This window comes from Scomber scombrus, unplaced genomic scaffold (genome assembly GCF_963691925.1).
Source record: "Scomber scombrus unplaced genomic scaffold, fScoSco1.1 SCAFFOLD_582, whole genome shotgun sequence".
In the NCBI taxonomy this organism is placed as follows: Eukaryota; Metazoa; Chordata; class Actinopteri; order Scombriformes; family Scombridae; genus Scomber; species Scomber scombrus.
Window position 1 is genome coordinate 1 of NW_026910204.1, and position 9,971 is coordinate 9,971.

General features: G+C 42.0%; 1 protein-coding gene across 1 annotated transcript; it reads right to left on the reverse strand.

Moving 5' to 3' along the window:
* Positions 1-2,251: 2,251 nt before the first annotated feature.
* LOC133976795 (extracellular matrix organizing protein FRAS1-like) lies at positions 2,252-6,193 on the reverse strand (the record flags this gene model as incomplete). Its single annotated transcript, XM_062414991.1, is given in 3 exon segments — positions 2,252-2,392; positions 5,766-5,912; positions 6,047-6,193. Coding segments are annotated over 3 exon segments (435 nt in total), but the record flags the coding sequence as incomplete, so codon positions are not given.
* Positions 6,194-9,971: the final 3,778 nt, after the last annotated feature.

Below are 9,971 nucleotides of genomic sequence, written 5' to 3' on the forward strand. Positions count from 1 at the left end.
CTGCTAAACTACTAACTTCATAACAGTTATTCTCTGCAGTTAAAAGCCTCAAACTCTCTTTTTCTTTTCACTGCAGACTCGCTGCTTTCCACCTTAATGGACGACCAATACTCAGCCTGGATTTCAGACGTCTGGGTTCGTTGTCTGTCCATCTTTTTTTTGTGTGGATAACATTAATAAATTACTCTTCAAGCTTTTTATTGCACTTACAGTAATTTATGCGCATAAATTAATTAACCAAGATAAATAAACACATTTTTGTTTCTCTCAGGAGAGAACGGGGTTCCTGTTAGAAGTTAAGGTTATAAAGCTTCAGCAGCTTCTCTTGTTGTAGTTTGGACTCCAGAAAGATTCACATTTTACTTTTCAGTCTCTTCACTTTCTCTCCCATTAATTTCAGCATGTCTCCTTTCTTTTCTTTTTTTAATTTCTTCCTCCCTCTATCCCTGGGGATGTCAAACATGCCTTCCTTTCTTTCTTCTTCATGTTCTGTCTTCTTCTCCTTCCTTCCTTCCTTCCTGTCTTCTTTTCCTCCCTCCCTTCGTTCCTTCCTGTGTTCTTTTCCTCCTTTCCATCCTTCCTGTCTTCTTCTCCTTCCTTCCTTCCTTCTTTCCTTCCTTCCTGTCTTATTTTCCTTCCTTCCTTCCTTCCTTATTTCCTTCCTGTCTTCTTTTCCTTCCTTCCTTCCTTCCTTCCTTCCTTCTTTCTTTCCTTACAGTCTTCTTTTCCTCCCATCCTTCCTTTCTTCCTTACTACCTTCTTTCCTTCCTTCCTTCCTGTCTTTTCTTTCCTTCCTTCCTGTCTTCTTTTCCTTCCTTCCTTCCTTCCTTCCTTCCTTCCTTCCTTCCTTCCTTCCTTCCTTCCTTCCTTCCTTCCTTCCTTCCTTCCTGTCTTCTTTTCTCCCTTCTTCACATTCTTTCTTCTTTCCTTCCTTCCTGTCTTCTTTTCCATCCTTCCTTCCTTCTTTCCTGTCTTCCTTCCTTCCTTTTTTCCTTCCTTTCTGTCTTATTTTCTTTCCTTCTTTCATTCTTTCCGTTTTTCCTTCCATCCTTTTTTTCTTTCTCTCCTCACCACTCATTCCCACTTCACCCTCTCAGTGAATCTGACATATTGAAACATTTCATATGTTTGACTAAATGGTTCAGTAATCAGTAAATGAGATCACAGGTGTGAGTTTTATAGAGTATTTTACAGCCAATCATCACCAAGGAGACTCGGCACTATCTGTTTTATTACGATAATAATATGATTAACCCTCACACACTGTTCATATTCTGACCCGTCACAGTATTTCCTCACATAATTAGTCTCAATAACAAACCATCATTCATAACCGATAAATGTGAGATTAATCCTTAATGAAGCTTTCAGAGAGCAGAAAGAGTTCATTTTTAGTTCTTATGAGAAAAAAACTATATAAAAAAAACACGTTATAATGGTCCAATGTTTCATAAAATATGAGAAACTATTTAAACAAATGATATTAAATATGAATAATTACTATTTTTGACATTTTGGATGAATATGCATCAAATACATTGCCTTTGCTGTATGTTAAATTCATCAAATTTCTGGTTAAAATGAAAAAAAAGTATGTTTTTAATGATCTCAGATGACCCTGAACAGTATATTAGGGTTAAATTGCAGTTCACATAAGATTTAACAGGAAGTGTGAAGCCCTTCGAACTTTCCTGAAGTTTGTAATAAGGGAGCATTTAAACCCTTAAACAGGCAACGTGCACCAGGAGATACCGACTGATTAGTTAAGGTGATTTTTTAAGTGTATGTGTCTTGAATTTGGTATATTTGAAGCTTGTGTTAGGTCTATACTAAACTACCATGTGTGATATTAATGACCAGAGAAAGCAAGAAAGAACTTCTCTTGTTTTTACCATTATGGCCAAATGTCTCCTGGTGGAGATACAACTCATAAAAATCCAAAATATATTAAAAATATCAGTGAAAATGTTTTACTTTAGGTGCAAATGAAAAAGTAGTAACATTAAATTATGGTTTTTTTTACATGTCATTTTCCACTGCTGCCTGTTTAAAGGGTTAAATGAACCTTTTGGGAACCTCTGATGTTGATTAACTGCTTTAATATGAAACAGATGATTAAATAAATCTCACTAAGCAACATCAAGCGGTCACGACTGCTCCGCAATAAAAAGAAAACAACAACAACAACAACACAGATGCAGAATAAATATGTGCAGCTGTACTTGACGGGTTTGGAGCTTATCTGACTGACCGAGGCATCTGTCTCCATCCTGATAGGATCCTGGTGAACACCCCTGGGTGCACACTCCATCCTGCAACACGTAGCCCTCCATGCACTGCAGGCAGTCGGTCCGCAGCGGGCCTTTACAGGCATTACAGCTCCAGTCGCACTCTAGAAACAGGAAGGAGGGCAGCAGCGGAGGGATGGAGGGAGGGAGGGAGGGAGGGAGGTGTTCAGGGGGAATTGGGGATTAGAGTGATGGGATGTTTGAAGGCGAGAGCAGAAAGTTGAGAGCAGAAGGGAGGGAGGGGAAAAAGGGAAAAATAGATTAATAAACTCTTTTTTTTTCCAGCAGGGGATTTATTTTAAACCCATTTGTATGTGTGTGTGTGTGTGTGTGTGTGTGTGTGTGTGTGTGTGTGTGTGTGTGTGTGTGTGTGTGTGTGTGTGTTTGTGTGTTTTTTTTAAATGATCCATCACCTGCACATCTGTTGTGTTTGTGCCGTGCTCCATTAACAATAGCATGAAAATTAAGCATAATTAAAGGGAAAATCATTGTTTAATTGGGACAAATGTGTTCGTTTGAGATTCTATAATTTGCATTAAAAGTTTATTAAGTTACACATTTATAATAATAAAAAAAAAGGAAGGGAAACATTTGTATCTCACTTTGTCCTTCTCATTTTATCTCACAGTCTATATGAGATATAGCTGCACATCTTAATTAGTTAATTAGTTGGTTATTAATGATAAATAACATAAATTCAACCAATATAATTACACTCAAATCTAATTTAATGCCTTGACTCCAACAATTCGAGACATTTTAAGACAATTTTGAAACTTGAATATTTTCTTTCTTCCTCCCTCTTTTTTATTCCTCCGTACATCATACTACAGCAGTAACAGCTCATCAATAATCAGCTGCAGACACATCGATCTCAGTGTGGACGGTCCTTTAACCCTCCTGTTGTCCTCGAGTCAAGGAAGGAAGGGAGGAAGGAAGGATGGAAGGGAGGAAGAAGGATGGGAAGGAGGGAGGAAGGAAGGATGGAAAAAAGGGAGGAAGAAGGAATGATTGAAGGGAGGAAGAAGGAAGGGAAGGAGGTAGGAAGGAAGGAAGGAAAGGAGGGAGGAAGGAAGGATGGAAGGAAGGGAGGAAGAAGGAAGGAAATGAGGGAGAAAGGAAGGAAGGGAGGAGGAGAGAAGGAAGGACGGAAGGTAGGAGGGAGGGGGGAAGAAGGAAGGAGGGAAGGAAGGGAGGGAAGGAAGGAAGGAAGGAAAGGAGGGAGGAAGGAAGGGAGGAAGGAAGGGAGGAAGGAAAGGAAGGAAGGAAGGAAGGACGGAGGAAAGAAGGAAGGACGGAGGAAAGAAGGAAGGAAGGAAGGTAGGAGGGAGCGAGAAAGGAAAAGAGGAAGGAAAGAAAGAGAGAAGTACAGACGGAAGGAAGGAAGGAAGGAAGGAAGGAAGGAAGGAAGGAAGGAAAGAAGGAACCCTCAAAACAGACGGGGTCAACTTGACCCGGGAGGACGACAGGAAGGTTAAAAGTCAACTCTTTACCTTCAGTGATGTTTCTTATGTGACAGTGAGCGAGTGGGAAGCAGACTGATGTGAAATATAAAAGTTAAAGCCTTCCAAAGGGTTTATTTCTGCAGATCTAAGGGGAGGGAAGAGGTAAATTAGGGGTTTCCCAGCATAAAAAAACCCCAAGATGAATGCAGGTTGTCTGTAGAAGTGCTGATGGGTGTTTAAGAGATCCTCTCAGGGAAGTTTGGATGCTCCAAGCCTCGAGAGCTTCCTAGAAACCCGCTTTAGTTTTCAGAGAGGGAGCTATAACACTGCTGCTGCTTTCTAAAGCTGCAGGTTCATGCAGGGTTCAGAGGATTATTCAGGTAGCAGCTGCAGCTTGGCTGGAGGGATAAAAACGTCACGAGCCTGGATGGTAAAAACTACCTGTTAGGAAGAGGGGGGGGAGGGGGGGGGGGGGGGGGGGGCTGTCTCACAGGAAATCTAACTGTGCATCTCGCCAATAAGCAGTTAGCTTTAGCCACTAATCCTGTAACAGACGTGGGAAGTGATGGTTCCACCTCAGGGGCCGGTTTCTCTCTTTTGGTGGGGGGGGGGGCTTGACACCTGGAAAAAATCTCATTATATTGAACCAAGTCGCTGATAAAAAAAAAGGGTGAAGTCTATGAGGTGGGGAAGTAAAGCCTCACACATGAAATGGCTTTTTTTTTTTCCTTTCTAAAGCGGATATCTGTGTTAAGCCAGCGTGACAACACAGTCGGGAGCTGCGTGGATTCTGGACTTAAACCCTCATCGATTCATTATTCTTTGAGATAAGCACAAAAAAAAAGGGAGGAAGTGGAAGTAAAACTCTCACACATCTTTATTTTGTTATCACAGAGTCAGATTCAGTCTGACAGGATGTGGTGATGATGCTGGTTAGCAGGAAATAAAACATATAAACAGTTATACATGCCTTCCTTTTTTTCTTCTTCTCCTTCCTTCCTTCCTGTATTCTTTTCCTTCCTTCCTTCTTTCCTTCCTGTCTTCTTTTCCTCCCTCCCTTCCTTCCAGTCTTCTTTTCTTTACTTCCTTCCTTCCTTCCTTTCTGTCTTCTTTTCCTCCCTCCCTTCCTTCCTTCCTTCCTTCCTGTCTTCTTTTCCTCCCATCCTTCCTTTCTTCCTTCCTGTCTTCTTTTCCTTCCTTACTACCTTCTTTCCTTCCTTCCTTCCTTCCTGTCTTTTCTTTCCTTCCTTCATGTCTTCTTTTCCTTCCTTCCTTCCTTCTTTCTTTCCTTCCTTCATTCCTGTCTTCTTTTCCTTCTTTTCTTCCTTCTTGTCTTCTTTTCCTCCCTTCCTTCCTTCCTCCCTCCCTTCCTTCCTTCTCTCCTTCCTCCCTCCCTTCCTTCCTTCTCTCCTTCCTTTCTGTTTTGTTTTCCTTCTTTTTGTGTTCTTTTCCTTCTTTTCTTCCTTCCTGTCTTTTTTTCCTCCCTTCCTTCCTTCCTTCCTTCCTCCCTTCCTTCATTCTCTCCTTCCTTTCTGTCTTCTTTTCCTTCTTTTTGTGTTCTTTTCCTTCTTTTCTTCCTTCCTGTCTTCTTTTCCTCCCTTCCTTCCTTCCTTCCTTCCTCCCTTCTCTCCTTCCTTTCTGTCTTCTTTTCCTTCTTTTTGTGTTCTTTTCCTTCTTTCCTTCCTTTCTGTCTTCTTTTCCTTCTTCATTCTAGCATTGTATGCAGAATGAGAAAAAAAAAAGGGCCTGACATTTATCCTCTGAGGCTCATTTATCCACCTCTCTGCACACTAGATGATGTAATACTGGATTAAAACTCACGCACACACTGTTTAGTAGCCTATAAACTCAATGTAGCACACTGCTCTACATGTACTATAGATGGAGAATAATTTATGAATGGAATAAAGGGCACGCTATACATCCCCATGTTATTAATCCAGTGTTCCCCCTCCTTCCCTTTGCCCTGTGCTGCTGCAGTGTGTGTTGTGTTGTCATGGCGATGGTGATGGTGATGGTGATGGTAGCATACCTCTGCAGGCTCGGGTCGTGGCGTTGAGGTAGTACTGGTGGGCGCAGCTGTCGTACTGACACTCTCCAAACAGCAGAACCTTGGTCGGGTCACGGCAGGATGTACAAACACCCGACATGTCACAGGTTAAACACTGGTTGGCACACGCTGCGGAAAAACAGAGAAGGGGGGGGGGGGGGGGGTAGAGATCAGGATCTGGTGTTTTTTACTGCTACTACTACTACTACCACTACTACTAATAATAATAATAATGACAAATAAATAGCTTGTTCCCTACTTACCCTGACAGACTCTGTGACCGTTGTCATAGTAACCCAGAGGGCATTTGGTAGCACAGACACCTGAGGGCAACAGGACGCTGTTGGCGGGGCAGGAAGTACAGACGAGAGGTCCCGCCCCACTGCAGGACTCACATGATGGATGGCATCCTATGAAAAAAAAAAAAAAGTAGTGAGAAAAATTATTTAATTGCTTTTATTAAAAAATGAACAAAGTAAAAACAGCAGTACAATGTAAGGAAAACACATTATTAGAGATACAGTTTATAAAGTATTAAATCAGTATTGCAGTTATGTGACATCTTATAACTCTTAGAAAAGTTAGATGACTAAAAGCTGCTTAAAATATCGTCTGATTTATAAGAAAATCATTCAAATTAAATCGTAATTAAAGCCAAATTCTTCAGTTTAAAAGATACATGTTCATAAGACTCACTAATCACTATCGAGGGGCCTAATCAGTCTCTGATTGCTCGGCTCCTAACAGCCCCCCCCCCCCCCCCCCCCCCCATACAAGCTCCCCTCATAACCAGTCTGGAATAATAATGAACCCAAAAAAAAAAAAAAGGGCAAAATACCAAAAACAAATCTCACTCAGATGTGGTCAAAACGTTTCCAGGTCAGTTTGCTTAATTGCGTCATTTTCCAGGATGTTTTAACCTTTGTGTCGTCCTCCCGGATCAAATTGACCCCGTCTATTTTGACTGTTCCTTCTTTCTTTCCTTCCTTCCTTCCATCTGTCATTCCTATCTCCCTCCTTCTGTCTTTCTTTCTTTTTTCCTCTCTCTTTCCTTCCTTCCCTCCTTCCTTCCCTCCTATCCTTCCTCTTTTCCTTTCTCCCTCCTTCTCTCTTTCTTTCCTTCTTTCCTCTGTCCTTCCTTCCTTTCCTACCTCCCTTCCTTCTTTCCTTCCCTTCCTTCCCTCCTATCCTTCCTCCTTTCCTTCTTTCCTTCCTTCTTTCCTCCTCACTACCTTCCTTCCTTCCTCCCTTCTTTCCTCTGTCCTTCCTTCCTTTCCTACCTCCCTTCCTTCTTTCCTTTCCTTCCTTCATTCCCTCCTATCCTTCCTCCCTTCCTTCTTTCCTTCCCTCCTTCCTTCATTCCTCCCTTCCTTCTTTCCTTTCCTTCCTTCCTCCCTCCTTCCTTTCCTTCCTTCTTCCTCCCTTCCTTCCTCCTTTCCTTCCTTCTTCCTCCCTCCCTTCCTTCCTTCCTTCCTCCCTCCTTTCCTTCATTCTTCCTCCCTTCCTTCCTTCCTCCCTCCTTTCCTCCCTTACTTCCTTGGCATAAGGACAACATGATGTTTTAATGACTGAATAGGTCCAAAAAGCAGTATACAGTATATGAGTGTGTGTGCTTATTCCAGGCTGTGTGTGTCTGTATGTCCGTCTTTCTTTATGTGGTGTATGCGTTTATGTAAAGAATATTCATTATTATGTGTCTATGTTGGTTCATGAATGAGAATAATTGAATTATTCTGTGTGTGTGTGTGTGTGTGTGTGTGTGTGTGTGTGTGTGTGTGTGTGTGTGTGTGTGAATGGGTGTAAATCTGTTCTTTGTGTGTATACGTGGCATCTAAATGTGCTATTTCTATCATTCTTGCTTTGTTTCTTTATATATCTCGAGTGTTTTGTGTGATTGTCTGTGCTTCTGTGTTCATGTATTTTTTATGTGGAATATAAACACACAGTATGCATTCATATAAATAATGTTCGTTATTGTGCGTCTATGTTTGTCCGTATTTCTGTGAGATTAAAAATAAGTGTTTTATCTTTCTGAAGGCGAACGGATGCAAATCTGTTCTTTCTGTGCATCTAAAAAGTATTATTCCTATCTTTCTTTCTTTCTTTCTTTCTGTGTGTGTGTGTGTGCATGTGTGTGTGTGTGTGTGTGTGTGTGTGTGTGTGTGTGTGTGTGTGTGTGTGTATGTAGCAGATTTACAGCAGATCAGCGTGGAGGCGGCTGCTGCTGCTACTGCTGAGCTGTTCAACCACACCATGATGAAGATGATGATGAAGATGAGAAGAATTATGAGGATGAGGAAGTTGATGATGATGATAGCAGTTATAAGATTAAGGAGGGTGAGAAGTGTAACCATGATGATGATGAGGATTAGATTGGAAAGTAGTTCTTTCCTCTCCCCTACCTTCCTCCCTTCCTTCTTTCCTCCGTCCTTCCTTCCTTCCTTCCTTTCCTTCCTCCCTTCCTTCTTTCCTTTCCTCCCTTCCTTCCTTCCTTCCTTCTTCCCTCCTTTCCTTCCTCCTTTCCTTCCTTCTTACTCGCTTCCTTCTTTCCCTCCCTCCTACCTTCCTTCCTTCTTTCATTTCCTCCTTTCCTACCTTCCTTCCTTCCTTACCTCCTTCCTTCCTCCCTCCTTTCCTTCCTTCTTCTTTCCTCCCTTCCATCCTCCCTCCCTTCCTTCTTTCCTTTCCTCCTTTCCTACCTTCCTTCCTTCCTCCCTCCTGTCCTCCCTTCCTTCCTTCCTCCCTCCCTCCTTTCCTTCCTTCTCCCTCCCTCCCTCCCTTCCTTCCCTTCCTTCTTCCTTCCTCCCTCCCTCCCTTCCTTCCTTGACTCGAGGACAACAGGAGGGTTAAGGAGGGTGAGAATTGTTAGCATGATAATTATGATGATGATCAGAACTATAATGAGGAAGATGAGGATGATAATTGATATGAAGAATGTGTTTGTCAATAGTTAACCTCAGCAGTGGAGAAAGTGCTCTAAGAGTCCAGGATGTCTTACGCTGTACGTGTTTATTGAAGCTCGGCCAAAGACAGGCGGGGAGTTCCGGTCCTCTGAAATGAGGCCAACGCGGAAGTAACTTAAAACTGCATTCTATCAAAAGGCCACCAGGGGGCGACCGTTTTGGTGTCAAAAGGACTTCCGTCTCTATACAAGTCAATGGAGAATTCACCAACTTCTCACTTGATTTATAACCTCAGTAAACGTTTTCAAAATGTGTTTATGGTCTCAATCGCTAGTTTAAAGCCTTCTTCAATGCAGTATGATGTTCATTTGGGACATTTTGGCCTCCCTGATTTTATATGTGACGATAAAGCAGGGTATGCATTAGGGCGTGGCTACGTCGTGATTGACAGGTTGATTGGTTCACAGGTTCAGGAGGGCGCCTCATGCTCCTCCTGATGCCCATATAAGTAGAATCCGTAATTTTCAAGATGGCGCTGCTCAGATCCGATACTATTGGCCTCCGAGCAGCAGTCCCCAAACCAATGGGTGACGTCACAGATGTTACGTCCATTTCTTATATACAGTCTATAGCCAAAGAGAATCAAAGTATTAATTATCAGTACAGCCATCTGATGCATGATACCATCAACTCCCCTCTGATCGTCTATAAGCCCTCACAGATAGTACCACTAATACTCTATATGCCCCAGGAAACACAGTTACCCATCTGTGGGGTTAGTGAGTCACACAGTCATATCCTCTGATGTTGGTTACCACGGTAATGCTGCACCACTGTTATCAAAGTGACTCCTGATTTCCCGCAAAACACCACAGACAGTTGCCTTCATCATCTCAACGAGACGACAGTAACGTCTTTCTACCAAGATGATAGCGCCGCCTTTACTATGACGTCAAGGTCCATGCTTGACCCTAAATATGTAAAATATACCCAACAATAATGAGAAGGAGGATTACGATGATTAGGATGATTTAGGAGGATGAGTAGGATGATACAATGATGAGGATAAGGAGGATGATAATTATGATTATGTTGATTAACAAGAGGATGATGATGATGATGAGGATAAGGAGGATGAGGATGATATAATGATGAAGAGGTGTATGTTAATTAGCAGAAGGATGATTAAGATGAAGCTTGTGATGATGAGCAGAATGATAGTATTGATAATTATTGAGGAGGATGAGAATAATGAGGACTCAACTTTGAATTTAATTGAAGTATA